General features: G+C 50.8%; 9 protein-coding genes across 9 annotated transcripts; 4 read left to right on the top strand and 5 right to left on the bottom strand.

Moving 5' to 3' along the window:
- Nucleotides 1-921: 921 nt before the first annotated feature.
- Nucleotides 922-1776, bottom strand: BDQ94DRAFT_146929 (uncharacterized protein). Its single transcript, XM_026766917.1, has one exon. It carries the CDS (start codon nucleotides 1581-1583, stop codon nucleotides 1284-1286), a length of 300 nt encoding a protein of 99 aa, XP_026624561.1. The 5' UTR covers nucleotides 1584-1776; the 3' UTR covers nucleotides 922-1283.
- Nucleotides 1777-2875, bottom strand: BDQ94DRAFT_146928 (uncharacterized protein). The gene has a single exon (XM_026766916.1). It carries the CDS (start codon nucleotides 2337-2339, stop codon nucleotides 1884-1886), a length of 456 nt encoding a protein of 151 aa, XP_026624560.1. The 5' UTR covers nucleotides 2340-2875; the 3' UTR covers nucleotides 1777-1883.
- BDQ94DRAFT_58188 (uncharacterized protein) lies at nucleotides 2840-3375 on the bottom strand. Its single transcript, XM_026776101.1, has one exon. The coding sequence runs from the start codon at nucleotides 3268-3270 to the stop codon at nucleotides 2872-2874; it is 399 nt and encodes a 132-aa protein (XP_026624559.1). The 5' UTR covers nucleotides 3271-3375; the 3' UTR covers nucleotides 2840-2871.
- Nucleotides 3376-3828: 453 nt separating this feature from the next.
- BDQ94DRAFT_58190 (uncharacterized protein) lies at nucleotides 3829-4407 on the top strand. Its single transcript, XM_026776102.1, has 2 exons — nucleotides 3829-3986; nucleotides 4051-4407. The coding sequence occupies exons 1-2, from the start codon at nucleotides 3961-3963 to the stop codon at nucleotides 4286-4288; spliced, it is 264 nt and encodes an 87-aa protein (XP_026624558.1). The 5' UTR covers nucleotides 3829-3960; the 3' UTR covers nucleotides 4289-4407.
- A 422-nt stretch (nucleotides 4408-4829) lies between these two features.
- On the bottom strand, nucleotides 4830-5670 carry BDQ94DRAFT_58209 (uncharacterized protein). The gene is made up of 2 exons (XM_026776103.1): nucleotides 4946-5670; nucleotides 4830-4838 (listed from the first exon to the last, which is right to left on the bottom strand). The coding sequence occupies exon 1, from the start codon at nucleotides 5501-5503 to the stop codon at nucleotides 5117-5119; it is 387 nt and encodes a 128-aa protein (XP_026624557.1). The 5' UTR covers nucleotides 5504-5670; the 3' UTR covers nucleotides 4830-4838; nucleotides 4946-5116.
- A 1339-nt stretch (nucleotides 5671-7009) lies between these two features.
- Nucleotides 7010-8984, top strand: BDQ94DRAFT_171967 (Ytp1 family protein; the record flags this gene model as incomplete). Its single annotated transcript, XM_026771865.1, has 4 exons — nucleotides 7010-7271; nucleotides 7334-7980; nucleotides 8036-8737; nucleotides 8799-8984. 4 exons carry the CDS (start codon nucleotides 7010-7012, stop codon nucleotides 8982-8984), a joined length of 1797 nt encoding a protein of 598 aa, XP_026624556.1.
- A 469-nt stretch (nucleotides 8985-9453) lies between these two features.
- Nucleotides 9454-11088, top strand: BDQ94DRAFT_146922 (dienelactone hydrolase family protein). Its single transcript, XM_026766915.1, has 4 exons — nucleotides 9454-10058; nucleotides 10128-10456; nucleotides 10521-10638; nucleotides 10701-11088. The coding sequence occupies exons 1-4, from the start codon at nucleotides 9971-9973 to the stop codon at nucleotides 10901-10903; spliced, it is 738 nt and encodes a 245-aa protein (XP_026624555.1). The 5' UTR covers nucleotides 9454-9970; the 3' UTR covers nucleotides 10904-11088.
- Nucleotides 11089-11639: 551 nt separating this feature from the next.
- Nucleotides 11640-15283, top strand: BDQ94DRAFT_160532 (GPI-anchor transamidase subunit GAA1; the record flags this gene model as incomplete). The annotated part of the gene is made up of 10 exons (XM_026769232.1): nucleotides 11640-11832; nucleotides 11894-12031; nucleotides 12102-12183; nucleotides 12238-12303; nucleotides 12355-12476; nucleotides 12529-12732; nucleotides 13181-13472; nucleotides 13563-13801; nucleotides 13867-14735; nucleotides 14795-15283. 10 exons carry the CDS (start codon nucleotides 11640-11642, stop codon nucleotides 15281-15283), a joined length of 2694 nt encoding a protein of 897 aa, XP_026624554.1.
- BDQ94DRAFT_146917 (proteasome regulatory particle lid subunit RPN9) lies at nucleotides 15212-17023 on the bottom strand. The gene is made up of 3 exons (XM_026766914.1): nucleotides 16662-17023; nucleotides 16357-16592; nucleotides 15212-16296 (listed from the first exon to the last, which is right to left on the bottom strand). Exons 1-3 carry the CDS (start codon nucleotides 16927-16929, stop codon nucleotides 15655-15657), a joined length of 1146 nt encoding a protein of 381 aa, XP_026624553.1. The 5' UTR covers nucleotides 16930-17023; the 3' UTR covers nucleotides 15212-15654.
- Between the last annotated feature and the right edge of the window lie 241 nt (nucleotides 17024-17264).

Genomic DNA, 17264 nt, shown 5'->3' with positions numbered 1-17264 from the left:
GGCGCTAAGCCTTGTTTGGGGGTAAGGGTCATGTGATGTATGGGTTTGGGGGTTTTTTTTGGCTACTCCGGATAGATGGTTCGGAGGGCAGGTTGTTCCGGCCGATGTATATCAGAATGGAATATGGTAATGTTTGGAGGAGGTTAGTCCACTTAAATTGCAGTATGACGATGATGTTCATATTGGTTACTTGCTGGATGCGGATGCTGCTTTTGTTATACGGAGCTATATTTTTGAGAGATCGGCTGACAGAACTGCTATACTTATCTACGACATCATTTAGGTGCCCTATCTTCATCGCGTACCTTGGAGCCATAACAAAATGGCCAAACAGAGACGTTCACACTAAACACCAAATTGTAAGACAAAAACACTTTCTATTAATATTGTCCTTGCGTAGCCACATATTTCAGTCCGTGTGCCTATCGTAAGCGAGACTCAATGCTGCTTAACACCAACACCACACAATAAGTTAAAGCCATACAATCCAAACCGAGCTTAATGGGCTCAACACATACACTAACATCCGACCCCGATCATGTCTTCCATACATAATTAAGTGACTACAATAAGCTACCCCAGGATCTACCCAACCACCCCAACAGACGGATTCTAATATGAGCAGACTACTTCGTACCTCTAGAGTACTTACTTGACCCTTTTAAGTAGTAAGCATATTCCTCAATACCAGGACGCTACTTACTTTACTACTCCGTTGTTCGTACCTCTATGGTACCTACCCAGGTTAGGTAATAGTCTTATGACCCACCCATGCTCAGTCAGGTACGGAGTACATAGCTAGTTTATCTATCTACGTACCTACTTCCCAGGGAAAACACACTAAGCTATATGCGTTTGGGGCAAAAGGGAAAAGAGAAAAAATGGTAAAAATAAGGGAAGAAAAGAAAAAGAAAGAAGAACGAAGAAATAGGAAATAAAAGGGAAAAGCAATACAGGGGATTCCATAAGGCTTAGAGCTATCGGTGTAAGGCTGGCTAGGTAAGTAGCTAGCTAGCACATGCATCAACTGACTTACTAATGAGTTGTCTAATGGATGGACATTATAGTTAGCACTAGTTAATATCTGAGTGTCAGTTAGCCTTTCTGAGGCTCGATGGAGTATGTCTCCTAACCAATGTAAGCTCCGTATAGTATCTACAGGATAGTATCTCATTTCAGGACTTCACTCAATGAGTTCACCACTTGCTTACGTATGAAGAGGAACGATAAGTACAACCAAATCAGTATTGACCACTTCAAAGATATGTGGTTAGATCAAATGTTCAGGGACAGTGCAAAGAAAGGTCTAATGACCAACGATCAACAAAGCAGTACTTGGCTACAGGAGAGAAGTAATCACAAGCTAGCCTCCTTAAAACCCGAACATCCGAGTTCCGACGTGATAGACTACTGTGTAGAAACTTGCGTTCGGGACTACCCGCTCGATTGGACCTAATAGGGCTAAGTAGTGATGATCGCAGTAGGCGCGGTACAGGAGAAGTATCTAGCATCTGTCTAGTAGATGTTATTGGTGCTGTGTGTTTAAGCGATTGGTCCGTCTCGCTTGGATCACTGATGATCATCTACTGTGTATGTAGCATGGTACTTTGTGCCTGTTTGGTAATTCCGGACGCCGATTTTCGGGGGTTTCGTTATTGTTAGGTGACATTGATGTAGTTGTTGTTGAGCTATGTCGCGTGAGCCATGCATATTGGTCAGAAAAGCAATGTAGCGAATAGTGTGTCTTATGATATGGAATTGTAAACTTGTGACTACTGCAGGACATACCCATGTCTTGTTTCAGGCTAGTAGGCTGGATTTGTATCTCCCCGCAGTCACCCTCCCTGTCTTTTGCGGCATGTTGCGGTGACTTCTGGTCACACTCACCTACTCGAGGGCTGTGCTTGCGGTGGGGTTAGTAAAACACAGTACGTATATGGGACTGGCATGTTCAAGTAAGGGGTGCGATTCTCAATCACTTGACCGTACGTATACTGCAACTTGCACATTCCTCGGCAAGTTAAACTGAACGAGTTGAGTGAATGAGAAGACTCTGATAGACTCTGGCTAAGGTGCGTTAAGTATCGAGAACTATACCTTGTCAGATAGTGTATGCTAAGGTGGCTATGGAAATTAGTATGTCCGAAAAGCCAATGAGGTTCACTACTGTCCTTGAGCAAAGAGTCTGGGGTAATGGCTTCTCTAGCTATTGTAGAATGTGTCGATGGAAAGACATCTCTAGCAGAAGCGAGTGCTTCTGTGCCACCCGGAGAGCTATAATCCCTATGCTTCGCCAGATTCATGACCAGGATCGGTTGGACCGTCTGGTAGGAAGCCATCGAATTCTGCTAGAGAAGAGCTGGCTGTTATAGTTCCTTGATGTCGCTTAATGAATTCGCACCAGCTAGTGTGGCTGCCTCGAGCGAATCACAAAGAACGGCAGAACGGCCGAGGGAGTACCTGAACAGTCTCACCAACCAGGTCAGCCGGTTAAAGCGGCATCATCATCGGAGCGAAGCCGGAATTAGCGGCACGGAGATTATGGCCTGCCTAGTATAGTCAAGTCTGAGCCATGGTTTGTCTCCGCTTAGAAAATGAGCTCAGCGGGCGGCATCCTCCGGCTGTTTTGCGTACGCTTGCCCAATATCAGAAAATTTTCGCCAATCGAACTACTTCGACCAAAGTTGCGGTGGAATCCACATGGAAGGAAAAGTCTCCGAGTTAACGCGAGCCTAATCGAGAAACTGATTGGGCAATGCATCGGAAGTGGTCCGTCCACTACTACCTACCAAATTGATGACCTGTAAGCTGGATGCCATATGTAAGACTGGTAAACCCTGAATGGCGACATGTCAACATGACAGTTGTAGTCTAGGCCTCTCGTCGATGACGGGGCTTGAATCGCGGCAGCCTTCGTGTAAATGCCGCCAGACAAAGGGAGGAAATCCTGACGAGTGTAAAGCCGAGAGAGCCGGATGTGCCGAACTTGAGGTCATGGGATCGGGTCGATCTTATCAGGCCTAAATTTTTATGGCGGGTCCCTTTAAGTTTGTGTGTCGGCTTGACAGCACGGATGTCCAGCAGTCCAATCTGGCAATGATTGCTGCGTAGTCTGATCTTGTGGGTAGATAGACTCACCAGGACAGTGGCATTCACAAAAGGACAATAGTAACACCCATTCTCATCCCCATATAGACTATTGTAACCATGTTTTGGGTTTGACTCTAGCAAAGCTGCCTGGAGGAAACCATGCCATGACGTCAACGACATGACCGCAACAAGTATCCGATTTTTCCCACGATGAGCATCGCGTCATGATCGATGAGTCAGTGTTGGTCATACGATGCATAAGTACGGGTGCGGTGGGAAAGGGCCAGCCAGGCCTGGAAACGGTCAAAGAGAGAAAGTGGGTAAATACTTAAAAAACTTAGAAAAAGAGGCTCGACAGTGATTGAATGATTAATGCGAGAGATCTCCGGGTCAGACGGATGTGTGTCGAGACGGGAGGTGCGTGGATGTAAGAAAAGGTGACGAGAAGCGCCATGGCGCATGGACGTGTTTATGCCTCCCGGGCAGTTCATACAGAACGGAAGGGCGCGGATGCGGATTGTGATTTTCGCCCGGTGATGCCAAGCCGCGATCGTCAGTTGGGTTGTCAGAAAGAGAGCAAAGGTCGATAGATACTGGCAGAATCATACACGGGCACGGACAGGGCTAGCAATCACTAGCAAAAAGCCCAACGTGCGAGGCCCGCCGGGTGGGGTTTGCTTCCGAGGGAAGAGGATGCCACTAAAGCCGGCAGAGATCGACGCTTGTTGGTGGTCTGCCTACAGTAGAAAGTAGTAGATAGACACACCAAATAGCTCGATATAAGGATTACAACCGAGTACTATCGAGTACTCTATGGCTAAATATGGCGGCTGTATAGGTTGCACCACAGTTGCACAATCATCGTGCTAGATGAACATCTCCCTAGCAGTCAGTTCATGGTTGCTTATCAGTCTAACCTCAGTGTTGTTGTTGTATAGATAGGATCGTCGCCAAACCTACTAAAAGGCCGGTCGGCGCCAGCACATCCGCGGTCTGTACCTGTCTATGGCATGCACCGCTCTCCTCGCTTGTAGCACCGACCTTTAGTGCAACCGCCTGCATCGCAACGTCACGCTACACTGGCATGCGCCCTGAATTGACGATCAGCCCACCAGAATCTGGAGATGGGGAAAAGTCATGGGCCAGTTGGGTACATTCCAGATGGGCCACTGTTCAACAGGGCTGGACAGCTAGCTAGCTATCCATCCATCTTTAGGTACAACACTGCTCCTACATCCACCGCAGCTACTCTGTGCATGTAGCTGAGATATTAACACTAGTCTCATTGGAGCGGAATAGTCCAAAGCAGTAGTCCGTAGGGCCAGAGACAGTTGCCGTAGATGGCACCGATCGACCTCTGCAGAAAGAGGGGTTATATTAGTACGGACGGTCTTGACTTCAGCTCGCCTTTTGGTCGCGGAGGATACTTCCTCCTTTAGCAGCTCCCCGCTCCAAATCCCCTCCAATACACAGCTTGCAATAAACCAGCCATCGTGTCAGTGTGTGCCGTGCTGCTTGCTCGTTCGCGGTCCGTTGCATATGTAGTTGGTACATGCTCATTGGAGCTGGTGATAGATCGCTCCGCACGCTGGACCAACATAACAAACACACTATGGCATCCTCCCTTTCATGAGTCCCCACCAACACTTCTCACCTGCCGATGTAAGGGGAGATGAACTAGATGCATGACTGTCCTCTGGTGATGTCGCGAGAATCCAATCATCTAAATACTCCGGATCTGATACAATCTATCCTAGACAACAGCCCCTGGCAGTTCGATCTTTCACAAGCTCGAATAGCCGCCGAGACAGAGAGGTGAGTAAACGATTCGTAGGCTTATTGCGCACCATCTTACAAGTCACGGGAAGGCGGGACCTAAGAAGTTGGGCGTATCAGAATCCCTGCATTCTGGACTTCTGTTTACACCCCCCCGCGATCGAATGATTGCTGCGCCTTCCGGGGGACTGTCAGACGGACAGGAAGGGATTGATAGATACATGGCATGAGCGTCCTGGCATAATTGTGACTACAGAGGACTGCGTGGAGACGAGATCGGAGCCCAAACGGCGTACAGGCCACTGCCAGACACGCAGATGAAGGTGGACCGGCATAGGGAGTAGTAGTTAGTAGTCTCATGCACTTGCAGCCTTGTTGACCCTTTCGCCAATAGTGCGAACTTGGGCTTGAAGACCCTTCTGTGTGATTCTGGCATCGCGAAAAAGGCCTGCTGTCCCGCGGCATTAGTAATATATCCGCGGGAGGGGCCATGAAGCCTTAAGAAGCAAGAAGAAAAAGCCCCGAAAACAGGCGAACAGGATCCCGAAGCGGATGGGGAACAAGAAGGGAACATCCACTGGTCCGCTCTAGGCCACACGCTAAAAGTCCGGTACCTTGGGATGAGGTCATTTCCCATGGTGCGTCAGCGCATCGTGACCTGGAAGTCGAGTATCTCCTCCCGGTCGCTCCGGGCTTCCGAGAACCCAACTCTGCCAAGAGGGGTAATTTTCTTTTTTACTTTTCTCTTTTCTTTTGTAAATCCCCTTTTCCTGGGCTCTTATTTGTGCTCCTTTTCGGCTTTATCGAAAAATGGTTCATATGATCTGAAGCCAAAACAGGCACTTCTCTTGTTGCCATTATTAAGTAATTCAATTTCCACACAACAAACCTTGATTTGAAGAAGTTTCAAATCACAGCAAGATGCATCGTGACTCAGAGGCTGAGAGCTCGTGATCCGAGGGGGCTTTGCTACTAGTAGTAAGAGAGATATACGGAGTAGGGATGATGTTGGAAAGGAAGTAAGATGGCAAGGAGGGATTGGCTGACAGGCGAAAAGATCCCGAGAAAAGTGTAAATGGAAACATAGAAGGGAAAAGAAAATTCATTTTTCTGAATGGAAGAAGAAATAAAGTTCCAGGCATTGGAGGCGGTGATTAGTCCAAAAAGAATGATCGGCTCCATCGCTGGATGACTTCGGGAGGCATGAGTGGTGGTACCAGCGTTCTCAGCAAGACACCTCATGATGACGATGGGAGCCTTGAAGGATCGAGCTATATCATGGGCATAGCCTCAACATGGAATCCGAGAGTATCTTGTTAGTTATTAATCATCATCACTCTCATTTCTTGCAAAAGAAGAAAGAAGAGAGAGAGGTCAAGCAAACAAAGCAGCAGTCAGATCAGAAACCAGACTGGGAGGTGAACAGCGTCACTCCTGGGGGGGGCCTTAGTCCTTTTTTTTAATTATTATTTCCTTTTTTTTTTTTTTCCGTTTCCCTTTCCTTGCTAGCGCGAGGGTGCCAGTGAGTAACTCCACTTTCGGCACACGGAGCTTTGGGGAGCTCCAGCAGGACCGCTTGTTTCCACGGCCTTTCGGTCTTGTTGCATGCTATCCCCGCCAGCTCCGAAGGAAGGAGAGCTGCGAACACAAGGCGCGAATGGGAAAGAAAAAAATTAAGTCATGAGTAATGATTAAATAAAAAGTCTCGCGCAACCCTCTCTGGCAACCCCTCCGGTCTTCAGCCTTCCGTCTCGCTTCTTAACCTACTTGTATGGTCCACCGTTGGCTGGCTGGGTTTCCTTGGAATCTTCGCCCATTCTCATACTTATACTTCCTGCTCTCCCTTCCACGACCGTCCGTTGCTTCCATACTTCAGCCCTACCGACCTGTCTGACCCCCCGACGTACTCCCACGTACTGCCCTTCGCCAGGTGGTAGCCGCGCCCATCCGCAATCCAGCAACCCAGCTTCCTCGTACAAATTTCTTCTGCCATCTTGTTTGCGACAAGGGGAGCTGGGAGTTGGCTTAATCTCATAGTCGTCTCTCCGTGCTCGCACTTGATTTCAACCTGTCGCACGTCGCAGAGATATAGTTCCCCTTATTTGGTTTTCCTGTCTGTAATATAGAAGCTCTCCCCCTCCTCATGTGGCAGCGAGCTTCCCGTGCCGCGTTTGCGGCAGCTTTCCTTCTAGTCTCCGTTGCGAATGCGCTTCCCCACGGAGACGACGAAGCGATGGACATGGACATGGGTATGGATATGAGCCACAGCGAGTCCACCCAGGAATCATCCACAGAGGCAAATGACGACTCCCCCATGAGCTACTTCGCGTATGGGAAACACGGCACCGCGATTGCGGTTCACATCGGTCTGATGATTCTCGCCTGGTGCTTCATTCTGCCGACAGGTATAGCTCCATTTTATCTAACCCTCACAAAGACACAGAAAACTAACACTTTGCAATAACAGCGGTCATGTTCAGCGTCGCCCGGTCACGTTTCGCATTGCCGTCGCAATTCCTTTTCTTGGTATGCAACGCGGTGGGATTGCTTATTGGAATCATCTACAACAGCCAGACCCCCGATCTGTATGAGAACAACGCTCATCACAAGATTGGCTGGATCGCAACCTGGGTCATGAGCGCGCAGGTCATCATGTCGTTGATCTTTGCCTATGCTGGCAGAGGCGAGTCGGAGTCGACTTCATATGAACGGGCAGCGTTCCTTCCCGTTTCTACCGATGAGATGGAGAGCCCCCAGATGTACTCTGGTGGTATTCGCCATTCGTACCGCTGGTCGCGCGACAGTGGACAGGGCACGGAGAGAAATTCCTCTTCCCTCCACAGTCGTCCTGGGTCGCCATCTTGTGCGTCGCCTTCGGATGAGTATGACGGTTTCGAAAAGCCCGAGGATCCGCTCCCCGAACCCTCGTCCCAACCGCGCGGTTGGTTCCGCATCCCCTTCGCCGACCGATTCCTTGCCAGCCGTGTACCTCGTCTGGTCTCCACCAGAGCGCTTCGCATTATCTCGACCATCTATGCTGTTATCGACAGAATCATCTTGCCGTTTGGCTTCGTTGCTATTGCGACAGGTGGTGTGACTTATGGTGGTCTCATGGTAAGTTTCTAGGCAATAGACCGTTCTAATGAATTCTGCTAACGCGCATTGGCAGAGAGGCAAGGAGGTCTTCAATGGCCTCGCCCACTTCATCAAAGGAGGTATCTTTTTCTGGTATGGTCTTCTGACTCTGGGACGCATGCTTGGCTGCTGGGCCGACCTGGGTTGGGCCTGGAACGTGAAGCCATCCAGTCCCATTGTCGGTAGATGTAAGGCCAAGATCCCCACGGGTGAATTCACTGAATCATTCGTGATCTTCCTCTACGGCGTTACCAACGTCTTCTTGGAGCACCTCACCGGTTGGGGTGGCGCATGGACTGCCACCGACCTTGAGCATGTGTCCATCTCCATCATGTTCTTCGGTGGTGGTCTCTGTGGTATGCTCTTTGAGTCGAAGCGCGTCAAAGGCTGGTTGAACAGTACGGTTCTTCAATACCCCTCCCACATGAGCGCACACACCTCAGCAGATACCGCATGGCAGCTCCCTGACACCCAGGGCGTATCACTGAACCCTATGCCTGCGCTGGTCATCCTTCTGTTGGGTATGATGATGGGTTCCCACCACCAGGATAGTATGGTATCGACCATGGTGCACAAGCAGTGGGGTAACCTCCTTGTCGGCTTTGCACTGGCTCGTGGCATGACCTATGTCATCATGTACCTCAAGCCTCCGACCTCCTACCTTCCATCTCGCCCGCCAACCGAGATCGTCGCTGCTTTCTGCTTGATTTCGGGTGGTTTGGTCTTCATGCTTAGTGTAAGTCCAGCAAAGGAACCGCGATTTATCCACAGGACATCTTAGCTAACTCATAGGACAGACCCGGAGCGTGATCCAAACCCTGGAGTACTATGACCTCGACGCGATGTTTGTATTCACAGTCACTATGGGACTGACCGCCTTCATCATGTCGTGCGAAATTCTCGCCATTGCCTTGAAGGCCTGGGCGGTGAAGCGGGAGTCGCGCCCTGCGCTGCCGCCTTTCCAATTCCCGGCCTCCGCCTGATTTTATTCATGGCTTCCGTTCTGCCGGAGTCCGTCTGACTCGATACGAGTGCTCTGACGACATCGGACAGATACGCAAAACGAACAAACCCCAAAAAACACCATTTGCTTTTGACAGCATTATACCCCCTACAACATTTGATTTTCTTCGGCCTGGTGTCACGGCTCGGACATCGGGTGACGATCATAATACGACCATATATACCACGGCCTTGTTCTATGACTCTCTGTTTATCTCTGATGTGCCCCCGTGTTAATGAATGATATCCCTGTGATGGAAGGATAATGAGGGGGTGGTTTATGACTTTCCTAGTTCTACCGACATAATGAATCCACAATATAAGCATTGTATATGGACTATTTACATTTACTCTTAAGCTCTACTGTATCCGAAACCTCGTCTTAAGACTGAGCTATAATACCCCATGTCACTTCCCCTGAACCCACTAGATGCAGATCACTTCTTCACACTTGGACATACGGTGGAAATTGATCCCGGGGTTAAAGCTCGCTAAAATCCGAACCGCCCGACGAAAGCTTAGCCAAAAAGCGTGACGCCCGACGTCGGCGAGAATTGCCGGTCGGCAGACCCTCGGGGGGCGTTTTCGAGGTACACGAACCGCCACCCGGCGAATTTTGATATCCTTCACGAGGGATATATTGATAGTCGGCTTGACTGCCTTTGCCTGAATGGCTGTAACAGAGGCTCATATGCAATTGAATATCATGTAAAATTTAATTGATTGGCGGTGTCGGACATCCTACCGTGTCATTCAGGCATTAGTAATGGGATGAGGGGCAACAAGTGGGGAGGGGCATTTTTTGGGGAAAGAAGACGGTTCACGGTGGATGCTGCTCATTTGAGGCAAAGCCCTGTGGATATATCTAGTCGCCATTCCCTCCCTTGACATCCTTGTCACTAGAACTGTTCCATATACCCCTTGTCTATACTTCCCATCAATACCCCAAACCTAACCACCCGTCACCATGGCCTCTAACCCTCCCGGAGCTTGCTGTGCCCAGGGCTTCAAGCACGAAGGCACCCCTGTCGGTGAAGTCAAGAAGATCAACAACAGTATGTTATCCGACTGGATCTTTCCATCCAGGACCGTACCTCTCTTCTAACAACGTCTTCTGCAAACAGTCGACACCTACATTGTCTACCCCAAGGACAACAAGACCCCCGAGAAGGCTGTCCTCTTCCTGAGCGACATCTTCGGTCTCTTCAACAATGCTAAGCTCCTCGCCGATGAGTTCGCCAACAACGGATACCTGTGTGTCCTCCCCGACCTGTTCAGCGGCGACGCCATCGACCCCGTCGCCATGGAGTCCGGCAAGTTCGACATTGGCGCTTGGTTCCCTAACCACCAGCCCGCCAACGTCGACCCCATTGTCGAGTCGACCATCAAGTACATCAAGGGAGACTTGGGCGTTAAGCGCATCGGCGCTGTCGGTTACTGCTTCGGTGCCAAGGTAAGTTGGAACCCACTCTCCAAAAGGTATTCTGCGATCATTTGCTAATGAGGCTCGTTTCCAGTACGTCTGCCGCTTCATGAAGGACGGCCAGATCGACGTTGGTTTCAACGCTCACCCCTCTTTCGTCACCCACGAGGAGCTCGGCGCCATTCAGGGCCCTCTGTCCATTGCTGCTGCTCGTAAGTGGAATCCTCTCTTGCAACGCGTGCGAGGTCCCGCATGCTGACTTGGTTTCAAACAGAAATCGACAACATCTTCACCACCCAGCTCCGTCACGAATCTGAGGAGACCCTCATCAAGACTGGCAAGCCTTGGCAGATCAACCTGTACAGCGGTGTCTCCCACGGCTTCGCTGTTCGCGCTGACCTGAGCGTCCCCCACTTCAAGTGGTCCAAGGAGCAGGCTTTCTGCCAGGCCGTCAACTGGTTCAAGCAGTACCTGTAAATGCGTGCGGTAGAGAATAGAGAATTAGCGGCTTCTTATGTACATGTTACCATTAGTTAAATAATGAACCGGTATGAGGCATGATATTTCTGAAAATCCATCAAGGCTATATAAAATACTGTGAAGAGAAGTAGGTGATGTAGAGCACAAAGGAACGATAAGCGTTATCTGCCACGTGACCCCGGAGGATCCGCGCTTGGAAGAGAAAAGGCGAGACCAGATCAGCCTTCATTTAAAAGCAACCAGATCCAGCCACCCCCGGAAAGCACTAAAGTAGTGCCTCTGCTCTCTTCCCTGGGGCTGTCTGGCCTTCTTCTAGATTATTGTTTCCCGCTATCTCTTTGCGCTGTTTGAGTTCCATCCGTTGGCCTGTTTCGTCTTGGCTCAATTCCCGTCGCGTATACCGGAGTTTGCGTGCATTGCATCCCGTGGCTTCAGAACGAGTCATTGCCAATAATTTACAGCCCTTAGGTCCCTCATCAAAACCAAGAGAAATACTATTTCTCGAATTGTCCTACCCGATTTCGCTCCTTTCTCTTACAGTACGAGACGTTCTTAAGCCCTTGTCGCCAATCCATTGCTCCCTAGACTCCGCCAGTCCCGTGTCGTGCATCACACCCTCGACTTCCACGTCGCCTTCATTGATTGACTCCCCTTCGATACTATCGACCTTTATAATACAGTTGTAACTCACTGCCTTGACATATCGTCTTGCTACGGCCATTCGCCCTCCACTATGGCCACTCCCGCCGCACTTCCGCCGCTACCCTTCAACCCGTCCAGGGTACGATCTTACGTCCTCCGCCTACCGCTTTTCACCCGGCTCGTGCTTCTAGCGATCATTGTTTTCTGGCTGCTGGAGCTGCAGACAATTTGGAGCGTGGTACAATGGGGCTCCGTGATACCGGAGGAGGTTGGATTCGGCACCAGTATGTCTCTTCGGGCACACGTGGCCTTGCAAGTACAGCCAGGTTCTGACTCCTAGGATAGTGTACCGTCTTAACACCTATCCTTTCATCCACTTGGGATTCTTCCATGCCTTCTTGAATATCCTGGCGCTTACTCCCCTGTTGGAGCGCTTTGAGGCCGAGCATGGCACATTGACCGCCGTTGCGCTATTTATTGGGCGTAAGTTGCTTCTTGGAGTGCTCTGGGATGGATGAGTGGATGTGCTAACGGATGTCTGCTTCTCGCTTAGCTCTCTCTACGCTCCCTGCAGGCATTTATATTCTGATTGAGAAGTTTGTTTTGCATAGAAACACTGCCGTTGTGGGTTCAAGGTGAGTGTTCTGTAGCATCTCCGGGTTGTGAGATGGTATCTAATGGGTATTTAGTATCTGGGTCTTCCTTCTCCTGGGTTCCGAGGCCATTCGGACCTTTAAATCAAACCCCTACTTTAGGTATGTTCGAGCACGAGTCTGCTTCAGAGTTCCCGACTAATACAGCTTCAGTCTCGGATCGACCAAGATTCCCACATGGACGTCGCCCCTGTTCGCATGCGCTCTTGTCTCGATCCTTGTACCTAACACCAGTTTCCTTGGCCATCTCTGCGCTATTCTGGTTGGATACTTGCGTAAGTAATTGGTCTTCTGTAGACCTCCGTTCGCAGCTAATCTGCTCGACAGTCGGCCTCGGGGTCCTCAAAATTTTCGTTCCCCCGGAGAAGGTTTTGAGATGGATTGAAGGTAAACTCAACCTGCTCGGTAGACTGCCACACTATGTGTCAGTGGATCAGAAGACGTACGGCCGTTATGGTGTCCTTCCAACGACTACCACCGGCGGAGAAAGGGGAACCCCGATGAGCTTCCTCGGCTCATCGCAACGCCTTGGTCCGTGAGGACTAAGGACTAACGCTATACCTAAATGGTTACATTCTTGTGCATATTTAATTAGCATTATACAGCATTCAATAGTGACTCGCAATTTTTGCGGGGAAAGCAAATAATACTGAATCTAGGGGAAGTTGTGCAGGTGGTCTATAGCGGTTGACGTAAATTTGCGGGCAGATCGATTAGTGCTCCGTAGCGGCGGTAGACATCTTGCCCCGATCAAGCACCACCATCACCATGGGATATGGTTCTCGAATGCTTCAGATCCCATGGCCTTGAAATGTAAGATACTTTTTATTGCTACTCTGAAGCTTTGTCTACGATATTGCTCTCCCCATTCCCCCTTTGCCCCCTCTATCTCCGTGCTACTCACCCTTCACCTTACCCCGGATTGTCGCGAAGGACACCTCAAAAGAGACCAGACCACGCTGACAGATACCCATAACAGCTGCGATCCGCAAAGTGCGGAGTAATCCTCACTTCCTCTTCGTGCACCTACCGCACATCCTCTCTTTTATCTGCATCGTCGCCGGCGTTATATGGCTCCTCCTTCTCCCCCTCAACGATTACTCCCGACAGACCTACATCTCCGAGAACGCGCTCCTGCCGGGTCAAGTCCACGCATATTTCTCTGGTAGCGAGCAGCACATCTTCCGCGGGTACAAGAAGGAGCTAGAGGGGGTGCTTGAAGGACAGACTGGCGAGGGACAGGAAGCGTGGAACGATGCCTTTACTCCTGCGTATGTTGCTGGAGCTCCGCACCGCCGCGAATGGCGTACACGCTGAATGGATGGGATCATGTTGCTGACAGAAGATGCGCTGCTGCTTAGGGTGTCGGATAAGATTCAATCGATTCTGAAAGCTACCGGTCTCAAAGTTGCTACGCAGAACTACGAATACACGTCGTCAGGGATCACGCATCAGGGTCAGAATGTCTACGCTATCATTCAGGCGCCGCGTGGAGATGCCACCGAAGCTATTGTGCTCGTGGCGGCTTGGAAGACGGTGGAGGATGAGCTGAATCTGAATGGTGTTACGCTTGCGCTGACGCTGGCGAGGTACTTTAAGCGTGGGTGGCTCCCTTCGTTGGTGATTATGAGATGTGGTATGGTTTGCTAATTGGAAGGAGAATAGGGTGGTCGCTGTGGTCGAAGGATATCATCTTCTTGTTCCCGCCGGACAGTAAGGCAGGTACTCAGGCGTGGATTGACGCATACCATGATATGCAGCCGGCGTTTGTGCAACCCCTTCCCTTAAAGAGCGGTGCTTTGCAGGGAGGTTTGGTGGTCGAATATCCGTTTGACCATCGGTTCGAGTCCCTGCATATTCTCTACGACGGCGTCAATGGCCAGTTGCCCAATTTGGATCTGTTTAACACGGCTATATCCATTACCGGTGGGCAGATGGGCATCGGGACCAATCTGCAAGAGATGTGGGATCACGATGATAGTTACGAGATGCGGTTGCAGACCATCATGAGAGGAATGGTGAAGCAGGGCTTTGGCTATGCCACGGGTCCTCACAGCAGTTTCATGCCGTATCACATTGATGCTATCACTCTCCAGACGAAGGGCGAGGGCTGGCAGGATGAGATGGCGCTGGGCCGCACAGTCGAGAGTCTTTGCCGCAGTCTGAATAACCTCCTCGAGCATCTGCACCAGAGTTTCTTCTTCTACCTTCTCATGCAGACCAATCGGTTCGTCAGCATTGGTACATACCTCCCCAGCGCGATGCTGATTGCCGGTAACTTCACCATCATGGCAATCGCCCTCTGGCTCCGGACAGGCTATTACCCTGGCTCCCAGCAAGCCTCAAAGTCCACTAATGAACCAGTTGCAACTACAACTACTGAGAAGCGCGACGACAAGCAAGCACCACCCGCGAAACCAGACACCAGCAACAACATCATAGAACGTCAACTGGCCCTCCCACTCACCCTAGTCGTCGGCCTCCACCTCCTCGGTTTAATTCCCCTCTACATCTTCAACAACATCCCCCATCAGGTCCGTACCCCCATTAAACCCCTCTCATCAATCTAAACTCCCACTAACCACCACCCCAGTACTACGAAACAGCAACCTACACCAGCATCCTCGCAAACCTCATCCTTCCCCTTCTCCTATCCGCCACCCTATCGCACACCCTAACTCCCCACCCGCAACATTACCACCTCATCAAATCCTTCTCTCTCCTCATCCTAGGCCTCTTCCTCTCCACCCTCGCAACCCTCAACTTCTCCCTCTCCTTCATGGTCGGCCTCCTCTGCGCCCCTCTAAGCTTCATCCATCGCATCAACCCGCAATCCACCTCCCGTCCCCTCAGATACATCCTCAGTACGCTGGCTCTGGCGCTACTGAATTTGCTCTCCCCACCTGTTGTTCTGCTCGCGGCGTGCTGGTACTTCGGGGCTGATGTCGAGACGGTCTTGACGCAGGCCGCTTTCGGATGGGATGTTTGGGGCGTGTGGACGCAGGTCGTTGTTTGGTGTGTTTGGTGGCCTGCGTGGGTAGCTGGGTGTGCGTTGGTGGGGTTTTCGTTGTTTTCTTGTTGATCGAATGGGTTGAGTATGTTTGGGGGATTGGATCAAGAGTCATGAACCTGTGGTTCGGTCGGTTCTTGATGGGTAGAAATCTTACTACGAAGGTTGGGTGGGTAAGGATGGATAGATCATTAGTTATTTCTTCTTCCGTTTTTGTATTATACTAGGCATGCATTTATGTATAGGCTGAATTATATTATATCAGGCGTTTTTGTCGGAATGTGAGTGTAGCGAGCTAGGGAGGGCTTCGTAGATCTCAATTATAATGAGGTTCTAGTACTTGTTCGTACATACATGCATGGTAAGGTAACTCTTTTACCCAAGTCAGGACAGGACCAATCATAAGAAAAAGAAGGCGATTTAATTAAAGGGAAAAAGGGGGCCTATGCAGCCCACACATCCTTTCCAACGCCCTCGATCCAGTGACCCAGCTGGTTGACACCAGCATCCCAATCCCTCAGACGGTTCCGCATGCCCTCGATCTGCTTCATATCCAGCACCTTCGGCTGAACCCAGTTGATCTGGGCGACCTGAGCCACCTGATCAATGGCACCCTTAAGCAGACCCAACGACAGGGCCTTCATGATGAGGTGTTCGATCTCCTGGGGCTTGACCTTCGTTTCGGCGGAGATAGCCGAGAAAGTCAGGTTGCGGTCGTGCGGGGGCCGGCGGAAAACCATCTCCGTCAGCGCGGACAGGGAGATCTTCTGGTACAGGAAAATGCGGTGCTGCTCAAGCAGCTGGTTCTTGGAGATGTTTCCGGCGAGGACGTCGTAGGCGGTCAAGTCGCCGCGGTTGAAGGCAAACAGGAGCTCGCGCAGCCAGCTGTGTGGTGTCTCGGTGAGGGAGTCCAGGATCGGGTGCAGGAGTAGTTCACCAAAGTTGTAGATGGTGTCGGAGACGAGCGCGGCCACGCTGAGGTTGTATGCGCGGGAGACGCGCTCGGCTTCGCTGAGATCCTCGAGGTTGATGCAGGCGAGGTAGAGGAGGGCGTTCTTGTAGAAGGAGGCGAATTCTTGTTTGGTCTGTAGAAGGGGGGGAGAACGGTTAGTGAGTTCTAGGTGGCAGGTGCGGGGGGAACATACGTGGTAGTAGTCCGCGTTGACTTTGTAGAAGGAGGCGTGCACCACGGTCTCTACGGAGTCGAACGTGTCCAGCACTTTCTGGCATGTCTCCAGGTCCTTCTGCGCACCGTTCAGGTCTTGTAGCCGTTGCTTGACGTTGGCGACATCCGCGAGGGCGTAGATGTAAGCATCTTGTGACTCGGGCTTGTTCACTTTGTCTGCCAGCGATGTGAGGAAGGTGAGGCGTTCTTGGTCATCTGTTGCAGTAGTGTTAGCGATGGATTTGTATTGCGAAAGCTCTAGCGAGCGATAGCTGGGATACGAACTTGAGCATTCTGTTGACGCCATCAACCCCAGCGAGACGAACTTGAGCTGATTGATTCTGTCGGCGAAGCTGAGGACGAAACTCTTGAATATCGGTAGTCGCTGAGCTGCACTCTCTGGTAGACGGAAGAACTCAATCAAGGAATCCGTAAGCTGATGCCATAGTTTGCGTTCCCAGTAATCTTCGAAGCTCAGGAAATAGGCCTGGCATTGCTCGGGAGCTTGCTGCAGCTGGTCGGCAAGGAAATCGGAGATCCGTTGGTTCTCCATGATGGAGGAGGATTATGAAATGCGGCGTGAGGTCTGAAATGTGATGGATGAAAAGATCGGAGGGAGTGAGAAGGCGAATGGACGTAATGGGGGGGAGATGGAGGCAGGGAAGCTGATCTGAAGTGGAAGCGGAGCTGGTCGTGATGCAGCGCCGTCGAGCTCGGGCGGTGAGGCACATGACATCCTACATCATCTTCCGTCTACTATACCGCGACTTCTCCGGCTTCACTTAGGATGAGAAGTAGCGTATCCAATCAAATCATTGGGCAGAAATTGCTGGTCCTTCCGCGAGCGTGTTAGCTGGAGAGGCCTGATCTTTGCCGCTTTAGGAGTTA

This window comes from Aspergillus welwitschiae, assembly GCF_003344945.1.
Source record: "Aspergillus welwitschiae strain CBS 139.54b unplaced genomic scaffold BDQ94scaffold_23, whole genome shotgun sequence".
Classification (NCBI taxonomy): domain Eukaryota; kingdom Fungi; phylum Ascomycota; class Eurotiomycetes; order Eurotiales; family Aspergillaceae; genus Aspergillus; species Aspergillus welwitschiae.
The sequence above is the reverse complement of the archived record's forward strand: the minus strand, read 5'-3'. Positions and strand labels throughout refer to the sequence as shown.